Genomic DNA, 23,108 nt, shown 5'->3' with positions numbered 1-23,108 from the left:
ATACTGCCAATGTTTAGTTCTTGATCTGAGTGTTGGTTATGTGAATATTTGTATTCACTTGATAATTTAGTGACCCTTTAGCAAATATATTTTTTATTAAAAACAGAAAAAAAACCCAACCCTTTGATTTATCAATATCTCCTAAGTACTATGTCAGTAATACTTTGCTAGTTAATGATAGGCATGCAAGATGTCTAACATGGCCTCTAAATTGCTCACTATTACCATAAAAAGGCATTGTATAAATAAGTGATCTTAATTGCTGTTCTTATACTTTCAGAGCCATGAAAGTAAATGTATAAAATTGAGGCACATAATCTCTCAGGAGGTTGAAGTATAATTGTAGTTAAGTTTTTACGTGGATCCAACATTATTTACTGCTTTATTTTATACTCTTCATTTGGACTTGGACTAATTTGGAACATGTAGTCCTTATTACCTTAAATATGGTAAATATTTATTATTTTTTCACATCTGTATTTTAGCTGCATCCTAACAGAAAATTTCCGTTTTGACACAGTAAAGTACAAACTAAAGAATCCTAATCACTTCTTCATAGAACATTCTTCCATTCAGCTTCTTCAAGGAGTTAGTTTACATTGACAGAATGATTTTGCCTAGAATTGAAAGCTCAATAAATCAGAGAGCAAAAGACATGAGTAGACAATTCTTCAAAAAATGAGAAAAAGAGTTCTGATGAGTTTCTGCCATGTTCCAGGCACAAGTAGGTATCTTACATTGAATCTTCACACTAATGCTGTAAGTAATGGGTGTTTTGCTAATTTTCCATAAAAATGAGTGGAAATTCTGAAAAATGATAATTAGTCTGGATATAGAATTAAAATCTGTTTCATTTCCAAGCTTTTTGTTGTTGTTGTTATTCTAATGCTGCTACCCATGAAAAGAAGAAAATAAACCTAATTTTAAAAATAAGGATAGGGACTTTCCTGGTGGTCCAGTTTCTAAGACTCTAAGCTCCCAATGCAGGGGGCATGGGCTCAATCCCTTCTCAGAGAGCTGCATCCCACATGTTGCAACAGCAAAAAAAAAAAAGAACCTGCATGCCACAACTAAGACCTGGAGCAGCCAAATAAATTTAAAAAAAAATTTTTTTTAAAGGATACATTTCCAACAGTGAAACAGTTTTTTATCAGTTATCAATAAGTGAGTTATAAAATATCACAAAACCTTAATGAGAATGATTTTTGCCTAAGTTGTGTATCACCTGTACATATATAGATACTAGCAATCTAAGTAGTTGGTAATATCTCATTTTGTACAAATTCCTCAAGTTTTTTATTTCTCAATTTTATTTATCTGCATTCCAGCACCTGCTCATTTATTTTGTTTATATGAATGTGGTACAAATGTATCCATCTGACTGATGGTTATTTAGGTTGTGTCCATTCTTTTTATCATTATAAACTGTACTACCGTGAGCATTCTTATTCATGTTGCCCTCCACAGATACAGGATTTTTGTAGAGCATATATTCTAGTAGAGTGGAATTGTTGAGTTGGAAATTATGCTCATCTTCAAACTTACTATAAATTACCATTTGCTCCTGACTATATCAGTTTATATTCATATATACTGTATTAGAATTTTCATTCTTCATTCTTCCTTTGGCTTATTGTCAGCTTGTATTGTCCATTGTAATGTTTTTGGCCCATTTTGATTGGTATAAAATGATAGCTCAATAGAGTTTTTATATGTATTTCCTTTATTACAAATAAAATAGTAAAAATTTGTTTTTTGACATTTAGGTTTTCTCTTCTGTGAAATACCTAGCCATGTCTCTTTTGGCACTGTACCGTTTTAAGCTTGATTTATAGGTACTCATTACATATTCTGGATAGTAATCATTTGTTGTGTGTATTATACATATCCATTTGCCTGTTGTTTTTTAGCTTTGTTTATGGTACCATTTTTTTAATCGTTTTTGTATGTTAAGAAATTCTTTCCTGCTTTCAAGATCAAAAGGATGTTCTATATTTTCCTTTAAATGTCTGTTTTTCTTTTCATGTTCAGTTCTCTAAATAGGAATTTGTTTTCTATACTGTATAAGGTAGACTTTGAAGGATATTCTGCTGGTCTCTGTGTTTGTCCCCACAGTCTCTTGACTTGAATAGGATTATAACAAATCTTGATGAATGTTAGGGCAGAGCTTATTCTTAGAAACTCTCTTAGCTGTTCTGGTTTCATTTCTCTTTCATGTTAATTTTAGTATCAGCTTCTTAATTTCCAGAGGTCAAGAGGGTTATATCTTATTGGTATTTGATTGAAATTGCTTTGAATTTACAGATTAATTTATAAATAATTTCTACCACTAAGGTATACTGCTCCATTTATTAATATTTAGATCTTCTATAGTAGTAAAGATACCTGTTATTTCAGTGAGTCTTCTGCATCTTTTGTTTAGAGTTTATCCCAAGTGTCTTACACTTTTTGTTGTGATGTTAAGTCGTATCTTTTTTTTTAAGTGGTATCTTTTTTAAAATTACATTTTAAGTTGGTTGCTAGTATATAAGAGTATAATTTATTTGTATCTGTTGACCTTAAATCTAGCAGCTTTACTGAACTCTCTTATTCTATAATTTATCTATAGATTAGAGGGTTTTCTCTCTCAACAATCGTACTGTGAAGAATAATAATTTTGTTTCTTCCTTTCCAATCCTTTTATCTTTTATTTCTCTTAACTTGGATTCCTATGCCAGCTAGCACTTTCTACTAACTTACATTGAATTTACCATAGATTTTGATGAATAACTTATCAAATTAAGGAATCTCCTTTCTAGTCTTGGTACTGTGAAAGTCTTAGTTACGGTGCTGAATTTTATCTGATGCTTTTTTCAGAGCAGTTATCTATAGAAATGATTGTACATTTATTCCCCTTAGTGTTTTAATGTCATATATTTTGTTAATAGGTTTTTAAAATATTAAATGTAAATATTACTTGTTCAGTTAAACTGAGTTGATTTGTGAAAGGGAATGAAGGGAAAAATGCATGTATATGTAGGTTTATAAAATGTTAGGGATAGAGAGACAGATCCTTGCTCTTTGAAACCCATGCCTAATTCAGCTGTATTCACTGATTTTATCCATCTTGTGTAAGAACTTTCCTTCATCTCAAATGCCTACATTGCTGTAGGGAAGATGGTAAATAGTAAAATGATTAAAAGTATAAACACTAAGGAAAATTAATAGAATATTAAACAGGATAATATTTGTTTAGTAGTTTCAGCTCTGTGAGATAAGACGAATTAATTGTGAGTGCTAGTATTATAATAATCCAGTGAAGAAAGTTTACCTGTAGAATTAAAGGAAAGACAAAATAAGCATGTTAATGACCATATATTTATTTTCCTTTATCCACTTAATTTTTTTTATTTAACACAGAAGCAGTATATGTTTATTTGATATATTTCCTGCCAGTCTCATTTTAATGTACAACAGTATTCTCACATTTTTAATAGAAGAATGTAGGTATACAGTTTTTTAATGTATAAGATTTAAATAAGATACCCAGAATGCTGATACAGTCTTATCAGTCTCTCTTTTTTTAGTTAGCTTGAAATTGTAAAGGTATTTCTAAAGCTTATTTGGGTGGAAATACAAAACCAACATAACTGTCCATCACTAGGGACATGTAGTAGATCCAGGTAGTAAGATATCCTGCAATGTGAAAAAGAATGATACAATTCCGTATTAGTACATATAAGATCTATCTGTAAGATACATAATGCGAAAAAGAAATCAAAGCCCAAAATAGTGTTTCTAATTTTTTATCATTTGTGTTCTTTTTCATTAATAAGAGAGGAATACGATATATATTCACTTAATTACCATGCACCCAAACTACAGAATAATATGAAGCCATTAAAAAGAAATTATTGACATGGAAAGTTCTCTAAGACATTGTTAGTTTTAAAATAATAATAAAACAATAAAGCAAGTCATAAAACATTTATTATCTGATCTCATGTTTTTAAAATTTATATATCCATTTTTATCTCTAAGTGTATATTAAAAGAACAAGATATGGAAGTACAAAACCAACAGAGCTATCTATTGTTAGGGACATGTAGTAGGTCCATGTCCATAATTAGTACATATAGTAGTTAGGTATTAGCTACAAATAATGGTTACTTCTTAAAAGATACTTGGAGACCAGAAGTCTTTACTGTTTATATCTATGTTATTTAAATTTTTTATGTTGAGACTTCATTCATATATTATTGAAATAATATATATATTGTTTATATATATGTATATATATACATATATATTGAAATAATATATATATTCAATATATATTGAAATGAAAATGTAATATGTGCTCACTATTAAAAATAAAGATTAAAAAAAAATAAAAAATATCCGCAGTAGTCTCACCACCTAACTACTTAAAGTCTTGTTAAATATCCTTCCAGAGATGAGGGACATTTTATCAAAGACACTTAAACCTAAACCAAGGAGAATAAGAGAAAGGCCACCACTGTGGACATGTTTTTTAGGTAGGGAAATAATATGATAGCATGTTGACCCAGGTGGTAAAGAATCTTCCTACAATGCAGGAGACCTGGGTTCGATCCCTGGGTTGGGGAGATCCTCTGGAGAAGGGAATGGCAACCTACTCCAGTATTCTTGCCTGGAGAATTCCATGGACAGAGGAGCCTGATGGGCTATAGGCCATGGGATCTCAAGGAGTCAGAAACGACTGAGCGACTAGCACTTTTCACTTTTCAGCCTACTGTCTGTTCTAGTTTTACTTTTCACTGTACCCCCAGTATCTTTTAGCACATAATAGCAGCCCGTAAGTATTTAAGAAATGAATGATGGTGATCTACTAACTATTGGTGAAGCTCTCTTCCAGTTCCAAAATCCAGGATTAAGAAGTCATACTAGTTGGCTCCTTGAAGACTGCTTATTGTAGCTAGATAACATTGGGCAGATGTTGTTACTACCTGTAGCTTGGATTAGCACTAGTAACATGTAATACCATTGTCTTCTCAAATCTGTACAAGACAGGGAAAGCTCGCCTTAGAACAGATAAGCAATCTGGGGTGGCACGAAAGGCTATGTTTAAGGAATAATACCTAACCTTGTCTTCTGAGGCACTCTGGCCTTCTTTGTCCCTGTATAGGCCTTGTCTCATAGCCAGAACACTGCTCTGTACATGTATTAGGGAATGGAAAGATTCAGTTACCCATAATGAAAAAGATTATAAAAACTGTAATATTAGGTTTTTCTGTTGTGCTTGTCTTGTAGTCAAACAGGTGAAGTTGAAACTGCTTAATTTTGGAAATTTTTTTATATGTATTGATATATAGCTATACGTAAGAGGGTAATTTTAACTCTATAATTAGTTATCATGGAGCCTTAGATTGAGTTTTTTTAAGGAAACATTAATTTGTACCCTTTGTGTTTTTCTTCTTAGTTTCTGCCACTGCCTTCTACAAAGCACAACCTGTAATTCAGTTCATGTGTGAAGTTCTTGATATACATAATATTGATGAGCAACCAAGACCTCTGACTGATTCTCATAGGGTAAAATTCACCAAAGAGATAAAAGGTGAGTTCATTAGCATTTGGAACAACTTAACTGTAAAATGCATGAATATAGTAAACTTTCATGGAAATTGTTTTAAGATTTAAATCTGTTCATGTAAAATCACCAGTAAAAATATGGGTTAATTTTAAAATGTTACATTAAATTCATTGTCATAACATCTTAGGTAGTGTTTCAATGAAAGAAATACCAAGTAATGGAATTAATACTAGCTAATTTTTTGTTGATACTTTCCCTTACTAACTGAAGGCATAAAGAGGTACTCTCATAGAAAAATGCTCCTATGATACTGTCTAAAATAGGAAATTTATTCCCAAGACATTGACACTTCGGGACTGGAGCCATTCTTTGAACATATTTTAATATAGTGACTTCTTTATTTTTCTGAAATGATAGCAGAATATTTTATTTCTTTGTAAATTTATAGATGTGGGGCTAGCCTGTTTCATGTGTTGTTCTAGAGCTGAAACTTAGTAACTTCATGTACATTATTTAGTTGACCGTTGATCTTGCCTGCTTTATAGTTAGCAGCTAAAATTTATACAGTGGTCTTACATCATATATATATTTCACTAATACAAATTCATTTCTACATGGTCTTCCAAAGAGAAAAATTAAAAATTGATTTCAGTTATAGTCTAAAATTTATATTTTGTATATATTTATTCTTTATTAATTGTAGCTTTCTATGTAAATATACAGTTTTATGTGCAAACCCATATATAATGGGTTTATCAGCAATTTAATTTAATCAGTGTACTTTATCAGCAGTTTAAGGGATTTTTCAAGAATAATTTTGATTATGTAAGATTCTTGCCTTGTTCATCACTTTGGAACTTAGTCCTCATGTAAGATGTGACTCCACTGTATTTAGTTCTTTATTATTTAGGCACAAAGAGAGATTCGATATTCTCTAATTAGAACGAATACTATAAATTCTGTTTGTAATAAGTGTTACCTCTTAAATAGTCAGAAATAATTATGTTGTTTAATTTTAAGGTTTTACCTATTTGTTGCAGGTAATTTGAAGTTTGTTTTCTGAACATCTTTCAGTCCCCCAAATCAGTTAGTATAGTTGAATACATCCTGCTAGCTCCGGTAATCATTTATTCTGTGCCATTCAGTAACCAAGAGAGAGAAATAGTCATTGTAGTAAAACATTTAAAGGAATTTCCCGCCTGCTTTGAGGATAAGCATCTATTTATCTCAAGATTTTTGTCAGAGTAAGAAAGTGTTGTATATTCTTGTATTGCAGCCATACCATTGTCCTGTCATAATCTATATTAACTGCACAGTCAGCTTTGTTGGAAGGTAGTGCATTACCCACCATTAATATGTGATCATCTAAATGCCATGGTTTCCAGTGGAGTTGCTGCTTAGTTACCACCTCTGATATCATGAAGTCACTTACATTATTTTGCGGTAACTATGCAATCAACTCATATCACCACTCTATCACAGAAAATACAAGATGTACAGAACAAGGATTCAACTGCTGCCCGAAGAGCATGGACTCGATCTTAACTTCAACTGCTCAGGGGGCCAAAGAAATGACTGAAAAAATGACTAGAAAGCATTATAAAGTTGATGTTATAGTGAAGGTAAAGCCAAGTTTATAGGTTCAATATTTGATTTATTAAAGCCAAAAACATTTTTCGGTTGGATGGAGGGTTTGGGGAGGGACCTGGGCAGAGAATTATCTAGTCCATTTTTTTAAAAAATTTCAATTCTTTGCTAACCCCTGAATTTGAATCTAACCCTTAGGCACCTATGACTGTAGATTTGGGGTAGAAAAATATGAGTTAGATCTAATTGACAAACTGATGATTTTTTCCTCCATTCAAAGTCAAGAAGGCTTTTAAAAAGGAGAGAGAGCTCTTTAAAGTACATCATGTATTCCTATCTCAGTAACACAAGAGAATCAAAGTTACATGTTTTAAACTATATATTTGAGTTTAATTTTTAGTCACCATAAGAAATTTGATGAAAACTGTTTAATAATGGTATAAATTATGGTAATTGAATACACTTTCTAGTACAATATTCATTTCCTTCCGGTTGAACTTTTTCCTAAATAATTAATAATAACTTTAGGGTGGTTTCTTTGTACAATAATTCATCATAGTTAAATAGCAGAAATATTGGAGGAAGTTTATGGTAAAAGTACCATATGTATGTAAGAGTGTCAGTTTTATTTTTGATAAAAACTTATTTAGTAGGCTTGTAGAACCTTACTGATAATTTTTTTTAATTCAAAGGGAAGATTTGAAAACAAATTGCTAAGTGGTATAGATAATGGAAATTTGTTTTAAATTTTTCTATCATGTTTTCCCCCAAACAGTATTTTTACATCTTGTTTACTTTATATAGTTGGTATTTCCTTCTTGAAAGACCTTCTCTTGGTAATATTTTCTATTTTCATTTATAATATAGAAGCATAATAAATGCTCTAATTGACCTGAAAGTTTAGTTTTATAAAGATAGTTACTAACAAAAACTATTTCTCACTGACTCAGTTAAGAGTACTTCTCAAAAAACCTCAACCCAGTCTGGTATAGCGGCACTGTGTCCATTTAACATCTTAATTTGTGCTGATATGTCATAAGAAAATATTACTGTGATTTAACTTTGTGTTTGGTTCTGCAGTTAGTAGATAGGAAAATAAGTTATACTGTAGCAGGGTTTCTCAACCTTGGCACTATTGATATTTTGGGCTGGATAATTCTTTGTTGCGGTCGGGGATGGGAGGTAGTGCTGTTCTGTGCATTGCAATATAATTTAGCAGCATCCCTGGGTCCACCCATTCCTAAATCTAGCATCCACCAGATGCCAATAGCACCCCCAGTTTTAACAATCAGGGAAGCCCCCAAAAATGTCTCCAGACATTACCAAATCTCCCCTGGAGGTCAGTGTCACCTCAGGTTGAGAACATCTGCACTATAGGATACATAGGTACAAAAGAAAAAAAAAAATTTCAGTCACAGTAGCTACATTTCTTGTGCTCAGGAACATTACTAGTGATTTTAGTACAGGTGTAGAAATCGTATCATCTCAGAAAATCCTTTTGGACACCATTGCTTAGGAAAATTCATCCCAGAGAATTTCAGCCAGTGGTTTAAAAGCCCACAGCTTCACCTTCTAAAGCAGACCTGGGATCCTCAAACCCCTAGGGTCCACAGACGGACTCATGGATCCACTAACATCTAAATTCATATGCTGCATTAAGTGTATGTTGCATTTTTCTGAGAATTTATTGCTTTTGTCAGATTCTCAAAGGGGCCGTTGATTCCATAAGAACGTCTGGATTACTTGCTGCAGGAATTAGTTTGGTTGCATTCGCTATTTTGCCCTGATTTCTAATGGTCAGTAGTGAAAGAACTGTGTCACTATATTATCCTTTAACAAAGTTGTCACTCCACTTCTGTTAAAAGGGCCTGGGATTTTTTTTTTTTCTTCCTGGTTTAAAAATCTGTGAAGGACTTTCTTCATGAGCTTTATGAAATTATGATCTTCAGTCAGTATGTGATGCCTGGGGAGTTGAGACATCACATACTTTGAAGGTTGCAGAATGTTTTGAGAGTTATGGTAACTCCTTTCCATTGCTCCTTCCCTCTCCCAGCATAAAAACCTGCAATATAAGCAGGGCTTTTTTTTTTAATTAATGAAGAACTTTATCCCTTGATCTAAAGGCTTTGCAGATTTTATGCTATTTTTTAATAGCTTGATAGAATAGGGAAATGGTTTGGAGTTAGGTCTATCATGATTGTACCCATTATTAACTATGTTATATATATATATAATCCTTTGTTAATCATATCGCCTATTTCACAGATTTTCTGTTTAGAATTTTGAGTTCTTATAGTGGTGAACAGGCTTTAGAGTTATGAATATGTCACTTGTGACAGTTCTGTAACCTCAGTTTTTCTTGTTGGGAACAGGTCTGAAGGTTGAAGTGACTCATTGTGGAACAATGAGACGGAAATACCGTGTTTGTAATGTAACAAGAAGGCCTGCCAGTCATCAAACGTAAGAAAAGCTGGTGTTTGTCAGAACAGAGATGATGTGAGGCAGCTTACTCTAGTTGGTAGATTGGGTGTTTTGCTTGCTCCTAATGGGATGAATTGTTAACGTGTAATTTTTTTTTTTCCAGCTTTCCTTTACAGTTAGAAAATGGCCAAACTGTGGAGAGAACAGTAGCACAGTATTTCAGAGAAAAGTATACTCTTCAGCTGAAGTACCCACACCTTCCCTGTCTGCAAGTGGGGCAGGAACAGAAACATACCTATCTGCCACTAGAAGTAATGTGTTTAGGCTGCTTATTAATATCCTCTTATTCATCATTCTGTTAAGATTTTTAATGACCTGTAACTTACTTCATACTCTCACATTTATTTTTAAATTGAACTGTCTTTAAATTTCCGTATTTATTCTGAATTTTCAGTTATGAAATAATATGGGAAAAAATTTATCCACAGTCCTGCCCCTCTAAACATAACTGCTGTTAACATTCTGGTACACTTCTTTTCAGCCTTTTTATCCAGTGTGCATTTTACCTGATTATAATCATACTGTGAAGCAGTATTATTTACTGCTTTTCTACTTGACGTGATATTAAACATAAGTGGCTTAATGGAGTAGATTTTAAATTTTAAGTTAAATTAAAATTTAAAATGTCACATTTAATTGCACTCAATTTTAAGAAAGATATATATAATATCTAGTACAAAACTGTTTTTCCATTTGTAGGTCTGTAATATTGTGGCAGGGCAACGATGTATCAAGAAGCTAACGGACAATCAAACCTCCACTATGATCAAAGCCACAGCAAGATCTGCACCAGATAGACAAGAGGAAATTAGCAGATTGGTTAGTACTTACCCCAGAAATAGAAATTTAAAACATATTAGGGTGAGCTACTAAAGAAGAATAGATACCATATCAGCTCATGTCTTATTATCATTTCATGGGCTGTCAGAATTAAAAGATTATGGAAGTATTCTAGCAGTAGTCTAGGGGTAAATCTTAGTGAATTCTATGAAGAAGGTTAGAGCTTTCTAATTTAACCCCAAGCTCTTTAGTTAGATTCAGAACAAATAATCTCAGAACTAATGTTTCAGTTTAGTGAACTGAACTTTGATCACCTCCTACCTAAAATAGGAAACGAAAGTCCAGGTTTTATGGCTAGCAATAGTGAGAAGCTAAACACACAAAGTAGGATTGCTTAGCCCCAGTATCAACACTGGTAACTGTATAGGATGAATAAAGAAGTATAAGACAGCTCCTGCCTTATGGAGTCTCTAAGCTCTCCTTATTCTAAATGGGGAGAAGAGAGATATTAATACATTATAAAACTGACAGAATTAGGGCAAAGTGAAAAACAAAGGCACCTGGATCTTATCTTGAAAGTTAGTTGCGTCTGACTTTTTGCTACCCCATGGACTGTAGCCCACCAGGCTAGCACTTGGAATCTTAACAGCTCTAGGTTCACAGTCTGACTTCTTTACTCACGGTTACTGTTGCTGCTGCTGCTGCTAAGTTGCTTCAGTCATGTCCGACTCTCTGCGACCCCATAGACGGCAACCCACCAGGCTCCTCCGTCCCTTACTATATTTATAATTATAGCATCCAGTAGGCTAGAACAGTGACTGAGAGTAGGAACTCTAGAATCAGAATGTACAGATTTCAGATTATATGTCACTTGCTTAGCTATGTGGTTTAGACCAATCATTTCACTTTACTAAGCTTTAGTTTTATCCTCTGTAAAATAAAAAGTATAAAAGACTTATTTGTAATTAAGGTTATTGTAAAAATCATAAAACATTTCACACAAGCACATCACCAAGCAAGTCTTGGTAAATAGTTGTCATTCTTTATAATCTTACAGAAATGAATGGCATTTAAGCTTGAAGGAAAAAATCATTAGCGCATAATTTAGAAAACTTTTCCTGCTTATTGTGGGATTATATATGTAGATTTATATAGTGTTTTTACTAGATTTTTTACTCAAAGACTTGAACATTGCCCTTTTTGTAACCTTATCTGACCTTTACCCTGAGACTAAAAAAATATGTTTTGAAAAACACATTATAGCACACTATAAGCATGAATTACACTTCTGAGATTACAATAAATTCTTTGCATATATTGGTATATTATGTAAAAATTATAATCTGCATCTCATCGTGGCTTTCTTGTCTGTCTCAAGTATATCTCTTTAAGTAAATTTTATCTTCTGCTGTGTTTTATTGGAAAATATTCAAGTAGATTTTATATAATTTGTTATCAATTAGGGAAAAAAGCTTAGGATTATTGATATTTGCTATCAAGCTCTACATAAAATTTTAATAGTCTATGTCCAGATCCTCTGATTAGAAGTAATTAACCATTTTTAGGTCAGGTATTTCTCTTGCAATCTCTTGACCACCCTCCCCAAAATGTATTAGGCTTAACCATATAAAATTACCATTTTCATGAGTCATAAATAGTTGAAATTTCTTATTACCCAACCTAATACATTTAAATATTCTATAAATGAACAGGAAGTTCACAGACCTCCTACTGTCCACTCATGGTCTGTAGTCCCCAGGTTAAGAATCTGCTCTATATTTTGGGTTTTGGGTACCATTATCTAGACCTATTATAAAACATTGTTGACACAGTGAAGAAAAAAATTAGAGGGTTCTAAAGGGAAATTAGGGGAATTTTGAAAGTAACTACAAACCTTTTCTGTTGTTAGGTAAGAAGTGCAAATTATGAAACAGATCCATTTGTTCAAGAGTTTCAATTTAAAGTTCGAGATGAAATGGCTCATGTAACCGGACGCGTACTTCCAGCACCTATGCTCCAATATGGAGGCCGGGTAAAACCTCTTGATATCATGTTTAAATTATAAACATACTGTTTCTGTGTTTGGAGAGAAGGACACCCTAGCTGAGTCTGGAATTTAGAAAGTATTTTGCATTCCAACAGTTTTTTTGTTTCAAGATGAGTGTCTTTGCTTGAACTTAGTGGAACTTTTGTTTTTCTGTGATAAAAATATAAAATATTGATTTAGAAAAGCCTATTCCAGCAATTTGAAATGCTTATTTTCAGCTCATTCAAAAATTATATATTAAATGTTTGTTCTTTTTTGCCTTACTATTTCTCTTTCTCTGTAGAACCGGACTGTAGCAACACCAAGCCACGGAGTATGGGACATGCGAGGGAAACAGTTCCACACAGGAGTTGAAATCAAAATGTGGGCTATAGCTTGTTTTGCCACACAGAGGCAGTGTAGAGAAGAAATATTGAAGTAAGGCTTGTCATTAGTTTCACTTTGGGACCATTTTGTGTTTAAATTTTGTATTTCAATTTTAAATTATTCAGCTAATGTTCTAACCAACATTGCCTCAATATGAAGTATATTTAATCAATGAACCTTTAAAAATGTTTCTTCTCAGTACTTTGATGAAGATTCTGAATTTTTTGGTCATATCCAAGTCACTGATTGATTCTTATAGGCATTCTAATAGACTAGCTTATATGATATAGCAGGAGTACCATTGACTTTTGATGGCAAATAGGTTAGATTTAATTCCCAGGTTTGCCACTTCCTAACTTTATTACCATGAATAATTTATTTAATCTTATTATGCTTCAGAGTTTACCTTTTAAAAATAGAGATAATAGTACTTATTTACTGAATGAGAATTAAATTACATCCTTGTTTCCCAATTGAGTTCCTTGAAAAAGTCATTTAACTTCTCATTTTCACTTTGCAAAATTTGGCCTCCATCTCCACTACTTTTCGTCTTCTCCAGATTCTTTCCCTCATCAATCTTCTGTTTAAGTTTAAAACAAGTCTTCATTTTGCCTCGACACTCTCTCAGGATTCCAGGCTTCCACTCAGTCTCTTTCCTTGAAGTTTTAGTGCTCTACTAAAATTGATTCCTGGAATCAATTTCAAGCACAAAAGTATCTTTGTGCTTATCAGTTCTAATGGTCTATTCTCAATAGCTGAGAAAAGAAGGGAACCTAAAGGCAGAGGAGAAAAGGAAAGAAATACCCATTTGAATGCAGAGTTCCAAAGAATAGCAAGGAGAGATAAGAAGGCCTTCCTCGGTGATCAGTGTGAAGAAATAGAGGAAAACAATAGAATGGGAAAGACTAGAGATCTCTTCAAGAAAATTAGAGATACCAAGGGAAAATGCAAGATAGGCACAATAAAGGACAGAAATAGTATGGACCTAATAGAAGCAGAAGATATTAAGAAAAGGTGGCAAGAATACACAGAAGAACTATACAAAAAAGAACTTCATGACCCAGATAACCATGATGGTGTGATCACTCACCTAGAGCCATACATCCTGGAATGTGAAGTCAAGTGGGCTTTAAGAAGCATCACTACGAACAAAGCTAGTGGAGGTGATAGAATTCCAGTTGAGCTATTTCAAATCCTGAAAGATGATACTGTGAAAATGCTGCACTCAGTATGCCAGCAAATTTGGAAAACTCAGCAGCGGCCACAGGACTGGAAAAGATCAGTTTTCATTCCAATCCCAAAGAAAGGCAATGCCAAAGAGTGCTTAAACTACCACACAACTGCACTCATCTCACACTCTAGCAAAGTAATGCTCAAAATTCTCCATGCCAGGCTTCAACAGTACATGAACCATGAACTCCCAGATGTTCAAGCCGGATTTACAAAAGGCAGAGGAATCAGAGATCAAACTGCTAACATCCACTGAATCATTAAAGAAAGCAAGAGAATTCCAGAAAACATCTATTTCTGCTTTATTGACTATGCCAAAGACTTTGACTGTGTGGATCACAACAAACTCTGGAAAACTCTTCAGGAGATGGGAATACCAGACCACCTGACCTGCCTCCTGAGAAATATGTATGCAGGTCAAGAAGCAACAGTTAGAACTGGACATAGAACAACAGACTGGTTCCAAATCTGGAAAGGAGTACGCCAAGGCTGTATATTGTCACCCTGTTTATTTAACTTGTATGCAGAGTACATCATGCCAGATGTTGAGATGAATGAAGCACAAGCCAGAATCAAGATTGCCAGGAGAAATATCAATAACCTCGGATATGCATATGACACCACCCTTATGGCAGAAAGCGAAAAAGAACTAAAGAGCCTCTTGATGAAAGTGAAAGAGGGGAGTGAAAAAGTTGGCTTAAAACTCAACATTCGGAAAACTAAGATCATAGCATCTGGTCCCATCACTTCATGGAAATAGATGGGGAAACAATGGAAACAATGAGAGACTTGATTTTTGGGGGCTCCAAAATCTCTGCAGATAGTGACTGCAGCCATGAAATTAAAACATGCTTGCTCCTTGGAAGAAAGTTAGGACCAACCTAGACAGCATATTGAAAAGCAGAGACATTACTTTGCTCACAAAGGTCCTTCTAGTCAAGGCTATGGTTTTTCCATTAGTCATGTATGGGTGTGAGAGTTGGACTGTGAAGAAAGCTGAGCACCGAAGAATTGATGCTTTTGAACTGTGGTGTTGGAGAAGACTCTTGAGAGTCGCTTGGACTGCAAGGAGATCCAACCAGTCCATCCTAAAGGAAATCAGTCCTGAATATTCATTAGAAGGACTGATGCTGAAGCTGAAACTCCAATACTTTGGCCACCTGATGCGAAGAACTGACTCATTTGAAAAGACCCTGATGCTGGGAAAGATTGAAGACAGGAGGAGAAGGAGATGACAGAGAATGAGATGCTTGGATGGCATCACCGACTCGATGGACATGAATTTGAGTAGTCTCCGGGAGTTGATGATGGACAGGGAAGCCTGGTGTGCTGCAGTCCATGGGGCTGCAAAGAGTCGGACATGACTGAGCAACTGAACTGATTCTGACCCATTATTTTTTCAAAATTTATGCAGCATTAGATACAATTGACTGCCTTACTGACAGTCTCTCCATTCTTGCCTTCCTGCTTTCTTTTTATCACTTTGGTTTCCTTTCTCCTCTGTCTCCTCTCCTTTGGCACACCAATATTTGGGGCTGTGGCCCTCTTGAGGGCTTCTGCTGTTACTGTTGTTTGAGGAGTTGTGCTATCGTGAAAAGAGTACCAACTCCACTTGTGATGAGCTCCATTCTAAAACTTTAGGCTTCTGATTAACGAAGAATAACATTTTTTAAGTTTTTCCATTTGCCTCTTTAAATCCTTTCTCCATGTTCATATCTTTTGGACAAAGAAACTGAACACTGTATGCCCTCAAACTCTCTGGTGTTTTTTCCCATTTACGCTCATGCTGCTCTTTACTGAAATGCCTCTATTCTATCTCTACTCCTCTAAATGGTACTCAATCTTCTGTGATTTGCGATGTGGAAATAATCCATAATAGTCAAGTTAGTAGTTTGTCAGTATCCTCTCCATTTGTACTTGTCACTGCCTGTGTAAAATAAAGTTATAATATTTGTGTAAAGTTCTTATCTCCTCTCTATAATCTAATCCTAAGAAAAATCATTATTGTCTAAGTCCACTAACAGACCCCATATGCCTGTAATGAATAGTTCTTGAGTGACATAGAGATCAGTTTACCCCAGGAGCAATTCAGAATTTGTTTTGCCTCCCTCATGTGAAAAAAGTTTTTTCTCTATTTAATTCTGTTCATGCATGTGTGCATGCTAAGCCATGTCTAACTCCTGGCGACTCTATGGACTGTAGCTCGTCAGGCTCCTCTGTCCACGGGATTCTCCAGGCAAGAACACTGGAGTAGGTTGCCATGCCTTTCTCCAGGGGAACTTCCCAACCCAGAGATCGAACCTGCGTCTCTTACATCTCCTGCATTGGCAGGCAGGTTACCACTAGTGCCACCTCCTTTTTATTAGCTCCAAATCTCTAAATGTATGTCTTGAGGTTCACGTAGTATATTCTTTCTCCAAACTTGTTATCCCTTGACTTTCAAGTAAAATGTCTGGAGCACAGTTAAGTACAATGCTGCGATTATCTTTCTTGACCTCCAGAGACTAAAGAAATCACCTCCAGTTGTTTTTCAAGCTTTGAGGTACTCTTTTCATTTTACATTTGTTATTCATGGCTTGATAGAAGTCTCATAATCATTGGGCTTACAGCTCTTGTTCAGGCTAAGTGAAGATATTCAGCTTCATACTTTCTTGAATTAGATACTAATAAGGAAAAGGAGGAGGAGGGAATTCCTACAAACTTCATCTCTGTCCTGAGGGAATCAGAGTTTTTGAGCAAAGACCATTCAGATCCTTGACTTAGGGATGTATTTGTTTTAAAAACAAGTAAAGTGATTGTTAAACCTCAACATTATTACTTATTTATCCTAGGCTAAGTGCAGAATTATTAAAGTGCTGTCTACCTCTTTTTTTTTTTAATGTTTTCTTTTTTTTTTCCTAAATCTTTTCTGAGGACAGAATCTTTCCTGCTATCCTAGTTTCAAATAGGTATTATTGTAGAAAGAAATTCTGAACTAGGTCATAGTTCTGGGTCTTGCCACTTATCTAAACATTTGATTTTGATCTAATACTTAATGTCCCTGAAGCTATTTTCAGATCTGTAAAATGGTGATAACACCTTACCCTACCACCTTCTTATGAATCTTGTCAGGATCAAATTAGAAAATGTATAATAGCTTAAATTTATCAAGCTTTTACACCAGGTCTTGGGCAATGCAGTAAGTGCTTAACGTGTATTATCTCATTTAATCTTCACATCAACCCTATATTGGAAGTAGTCATTTTACAGATGAGAGAAACTGAAAAAATTTGCCTGAAATTCTATAGCTAGCAAGTAACAGAATTAGAACTGGAACCTGTCATGCTAATTCTAGAGCTGAGCTCCTAACCAGCACACTCTATTACTGATATCCTTTGTAAACTACAAAATGTCACATAGCCATAAAATAGTGTTCTTAGTTTGCAAAATAGATTACTGACCAGTTGCTGGCCTTTCACATCACTAGTCTGGTGACCTCTTGCTATATGGAGCACACAAATCTTTGCTTTGTTTTCCATTCCCTTCCCAAACTTTCCATTACTACTTTTTAGATGTTGGTAACTAGACAAAAGCTTTATTTTTAGTGATTTCTCCTTCCAGGGGTTTCACGGACCAGCTGCGGAAGATTTCCAAGGACGCAGGGATGCCCATCCAGGGTCAGCCTTGCTTCTGCAAATACGCGCAAGGGGCAGATAGCGTGGAGCCCATGTTCCGGCATCTCAAGAACACCTACTCAGGGCTGCAGCTCATTATTGTTATCCTGCCCGGGAAGACGCCAGTGTATGGTAAAGATACCGTATTAAGATTGCATTTTTCCTCAGGTACTTTCTATTCCTTTCAGGGACTTCCCTGGCGATCCAGTGGTTAAAACTTCACGCTCCCAAGGCAGGGGACGTGGGTCTGATCCCTAGTCAGAGATCTAAGATCCTGCTTGCCAAAAAAAAAAATTCCTTTTAAAATTATACTAACACAAATCCTAAAACTTTCAAACATGAAAATTCATTTTATAACTATAGTCTTTAAAACCATGTATTGTTACTATAAAAAGAGAAATCAGGAGAGCAAACTAAATAGTCTAAGACTCTATGAAAAGAATTTCAGTGAAGAAGGCATTACAAAACAATGATCAAGAGAAGAATCGTATATTAAAAATGTCATTGAAATAACTTGAGTATCAGTATAATGTAATGTTAAAAGCACAGGCTCTAGAGTCAGACTCTGCTGCTTAATACCCAGGTATTGCCAGGTGTGCTACTTGGGTGATACTACCTGAATTGCTTAACTACACAAAGCCTGGGTTTCCTCATCTGTGAAATTGGGGTACTACAAATATTTAATCCTTAGAAGGTAGTTGTAAGGGTTAAATAAATTTACATATGTAAACAGGGCTTCCCTGGTGGCTAAAATAGTATAAAAAATCTACCTGTAGTGCAGGAGACCCAGGTTCCATCCCTGGGTCAGGAAGATCCCCTGGAGAAGTAAATGGCTACCCACTCTAGTATTTTTGCCTGGAGAATTCCATGGACAGAGGAGCCTGGTGGGCTACAGTCTGTGGGATCACAACACTTTTATGTAAACAGGTTTATGATAGCACCTGTGGTATAGTGAATGCTCAGTAAATGTTAGCTATTATTAGTGTAAACAAGCAAAAGTTTATGAGAGTAATAAGTTAAAAATAAATCATTTAAACATGGAAAAATACAAAGAAAGTATAATTTTCAAATTACTGAATGGACTATAATCATTTAAGCTTAGGATAATAGAATTGACATAAGAAAATATATTTGACTGCATAAAAATTAAATTTTCTGTATATCACAGAGGTATAACTAAAATTAAAAGGAAACCATAGAACATCAAAAATGTTTGCAGCAAACTGAAACAACAAAAGGCTATAGTTTATTATTAAAGTATTCATATGGATCTGTTATTGTAGTCAAAGGAAAAAATTTTTATGTTCTCTTAGATTAATAAATGAAGAAAATAAACCAAAATTTCTCAAGAAAAAACAAGTAAATATTTGAGAATATGTTGGTTTACACCAATAAAGAAATAAAGAAAAGCACAAATTGATAAAATGACATTTTTATGCTACTAAATTAGCAAATATATTAAAATACTGTAATACCTAGTGATTGTAAGTATGCAGTGAATCTAGTATTTAACATATTGCTGATGACAGTACAAATTGATAATATCCTTTCATCGAAAGTATAAAAATGTGTTTTCAGTCACAAATTAAGTATTTCTTATTCCAAAAATATGTTCAAAGGAAAGAATTCATAATGTAAAAAAACTGTGCACAAAATTTTCATAATGATATCTGTGACATTAAAAATCTAAGAACTGGTTTTAAATAGTAAGTTTCTGGTGGTGAAATAATATGTAGTGATTAAAAATGATGGTTATAAAAGTCGAAAGATATTTTTTACGTTGTGATAAAACACAGAAAGGATCACCTTGTTTTGTGTCCCCGGATATGTTCCAGTGTCTCCTAGTTTATAGTCTATGGGAACTTGAATAGAATTTATACCCTACTGTTGTGTGAAAATTGTATAAGTCTTCATTGTGTTCATGATCATTGGATCATGATGCTTTTCAGGTCTACTGTATCCTTTTACTTTTCTGTATGTTCATTCTGTTAAATCTTGAGAGTTTGATATTGAAACTCCAACTAAAAATCTTAATTTATCTACTTAGAAAATAATTGTAATATGTAGTGGAACTATATGTAACTTTGTTCTGTGTTTTTCAACTCTCCTGTAAATGTGCTATCATAGTTTCATAACTTAAAAAATAAAAGAGAAAGAAAAAAATACAGAAGGTGTTAAAGAATTTGTAAATCAAGGAAAGAACAAATAACTAAAAAAGACAAAGAACATACAAGAAATACAAATGGTCAGTTATCTATGAAAAGATGCTGGGCCTCATTAGACATTAAAGAAATGTGAATTAGAATAAATTATTTTTCACCAACAATGATAGCTACTTTTGACAAAGATGTTCGTGTACACTCTCATACACTGTTGCTGGGAGAGAAAGTTGATATTATCATAGCCTCCACACTGATCTTCTTGCCTGCATTCTCTTTAGTTCACTTTCAGTCCATTTTCTACACTGCTTCACTCAGTGGATTCAGTGAGTGATTTTTCTAGCTAATAGGTTTTACTTTTTAGAACAGTATTAGATTTACAGAAAAATTTAGCAGATAATATAGAAAGTGCTTATGTACCTTCTTTCCCCTGTACACAGCTTTCCCTATTTTTACTGTCTTATATTATAGTGGCACATTTAATGAACCAGTATTGATAAATTATTATTACATATTATCCACAGTTTACATTAAAGTTTACTCTTTGTACAGGTCTGTGAGTTTTGACAAATACATAATGTCATTGTCTACTATGACAGTATCAAAGAGTAGTTTCACTATCCTAAAAGTCTCCTGTGCTCTGCTTACTCATCTCTCCTTCAATCTCCTCCATCCCCTGACAATCACTGGTCTTTTTAAGTCTCTATAGTTTTGCCTTTTCTAAAATGTTGTACAGTTGAAATTACACGGTATGTGACCTCTTCTGAACTGGCTTCTTACAGTTAGCAATATTTAAGATTCTGTCTTGTCTTTTTGTGGCTTATAAGTCGTTTCTTCTTAATGTTGACTATTACATTGTGTGAGTACTACAGTTTGTTCTACATTTACTTATTGGAGGAATCTTGATTTCTTAACAGTCTTTGGCAATTATGCATAATGCTGCTGCAAACATTCACATGAGGTTTTTGTGTGGACAGAAGTTTCTAACTCAATTTAGTAAATAAGCAGGAGCACAATTCCTTTATCAAATGATAAGACTGCCAAGAACAAAAACAGTAAAGACCTAACAGAGGCAACAGAGGTGCAAGAACACACAGAAGACCTATTTTAAAAAGGTCTTATTGACCGGGATAACCACAATGTTGTGGTCACTCACCTAGAGCCAGACATCCTGGAGTGTGAAGTCAGGTGGGCCTTAGGAAGCATTCCTACCTTAAAATCCTAAAAGATGATCCTGTTAAAGTATTACACCCAGTATGTCAGCAAATTTGGAAAACCCAGCAGTGGCAACAGGACTGGAAAAGGTCAGTTTTCATCCCAGTCCCAAAGAAGGACAGTGTTAAAGAATGTTCACACTACCGAACAATTGTACTCACTTCCCATGCTAGTAAGGTTATGCTCAAAATCCTTCCAGCTAGACTTCAGCAGTACTTGAATCAAGAACTTCCAGATATACAAGCTGGGTTTAGAAAAGGCAGAGGAACCAGACATCAAATTGCCAACATTTGCTGGATCATAGAGAAAGAAAGGGAATTCTGGAAAAACATCTACTTCTGCTTCATGGACTATGCCAGAGCCTTTGACTATGTGGATCACAACAACCTGTGGAAAATTCTTAAAGAGATGGAAATACCAGTCCATCTTACCTGTCTCTTGAGAAACCTGTATTCGAATCAAGAAACAGCAATTAGAGCTTTACGTGTAACAACTGACTGACTGACTGGTTCAAAACTGGGAAAGGAGTACAACAAGGCTATATATTGTCACCCTGTTTATTTAACTTATATACAGAGTACATCATGAAAAATGCTGGGCTGGATGAGTTACAAGCTGTAATCAAGATTGCCAAGAGAAATACCAACCACTTCAGATATGCAGATGATACCCTCTAATGGCAGAAAGCAAAGAGGAACTAAATTGCCTCTTGAAGAGGGTGAAAGAGGAGAGTGAAAAATCTAGCTTAAAACTCAACATTCAGAAAACTAAGATCATGGCATCCAGTCCCATCACTTCATGGCAAATATATGGGGAAAAGTGGTAGCAGTGACAGATTTTCTCTTCTTGGGCCCCCAAATCACTGAAGATGGCAACTGCAGCCTTGAAATTAGAAGACACTTGGAAGGAAAGCTATGACAAACCTGGACAGCTTATTAATTAAAGCAGAGCCATCATTGCCAATAAAGGTCCATGTAGTCAAAGCTATGGTTTTTCCAGTAGTCATGTACAGGTGTGAGAGTTGGACCATAAAGAAGGCTGAGTGCTGAAGAATTGATGCTTTTGAATTGTGATACTGGAGAAGAGTCTTTGAGAGTCCCTAGGACAGCATGGAGATCAAACCAGTCAATCCTAAAGGAAATCAACCTTAAATATTCATTGGAAGGACTGATGCTGAAGCTGCAACTCCAATACTTTGGCCACCTGATACAACAGCCAAACCATTGGGAAAGACCCTGATGTTAAGAAAGACTGAAGGCAAAAGAAGAGGGTGGCAGAAGTTGGATAGCATCACTGACTCAATAGACATGAACTTGGGCAAACTTCAGGAGATAGTGAGGGACAGGGAGGCCTGGTGTTACTGCAGTCCATAGGCTTGCAAAGGGTCAGACACGACTTAGTGACTGAACAACAGTAAGACTGTCAAATTGTCTTCCAAAGCGACGTACCATTTTATTTTCCCATCAGCAATTAATGAGAGTGCCTATTCATTCAGCATGCAATATCTGACAGTTTTTTGGATTTTAGCAATTCTAATAGGCATGTAGTAGTATCTTGTAATTTTAGTTTGAAGTTTGTTAATAATACATATTTGAACACATTCAGTTGTCCTCATTTCACATGCTAGCAAGGTAACGCTCAAAATCCTTCAAGCAGGGCTTCAACAGTATGTGAACTGAGAACTTCCTGATGTACAAGAGGGATTTAGAAAAGACAGAGGAGCCAGAGATCAAATTGCCAACATCTGTTGGATCGTAGAAAAAGCAAGGGAATTCCAGAAAAACAGCCACTACTGCTTCATTGACTATGCAAAAGCCTTTGACTATGTGGATCACAGCAAACTGTGAAAAATTCTTCAAGAAGATGGGAATTCCAGACCACCTTACCTGTCTCCTTAGAAACCTGTATGCAGGACAAGGAGAAACAGAACTGGACATGGAACAACGGACTGTTTCCAAATTGAGAAAGGAATATGTCAAGGCTGTATACTGTCACCCTGCTTATTTAACTTATATGCAGAATGCATCATGCAGAATGCC

The 23,108-nt window shown here is 34.8% G+C and overlaps 1 protein-coding gene across 1 annotated transcript in view; it reads left to right on the top strand.

Moving 5' to 3' along the window:
• Positions 1-23,108, top strand: part of LOC128044603 (protein argonaute-3) — an 87,543-nt gene that overhangs the window by 44,759 nt on the left and 19,676 nt on the right. Inside the window, exons 5-11 of the mRNA XM_052636920.1 lie at positions 5,441-5,575; positions 9,511-9,598; positions 9,723-9,870; positions 10,319-10,438; positions 12,309-12,431; positions 12,730-12,863; positions 17,643-17,827. Of these exons, the coding sequence (XP_052492880.1) occupies positions 5,441-5,575; positions 9,511-9,598; positions 9,723-9,870; positions 10,319-10,438; positions 12,309-12,431; positions 12,730-12,863; positions 17,643-17,827 (933 nt within the window). The remainder of the gene's footprint in view (positions 1-5,440; positions 5,576-9,510; positions 9,599-9,722; positions 9,871-10,318; positions 10,439-12,308; positions 12,432-12,729; positions 12,864-17,642; positions 17,828-23,108) is intronic.

The sequence above is a fragment of the Budorcas taxicolor genome, chromosome 3 (assembly GCF_023091745.1).
Source record: "Budorcas taxicolor isolate Tak-1 chromosome 3, Takin1.1, whole genome shotgun sequence".
Taxonomy (NCBI): Eukaryota; Metazoa; Chordata; class Mammalia; order Artiodactyla; family Bovidae; genus Budorcas; species Budorcas taxicolor.
The sequence above is the reverse complement of the archived record's forward strand: the minus strand, read 5'-3'. Positions and strand labels throughout refer to the sequence as shown.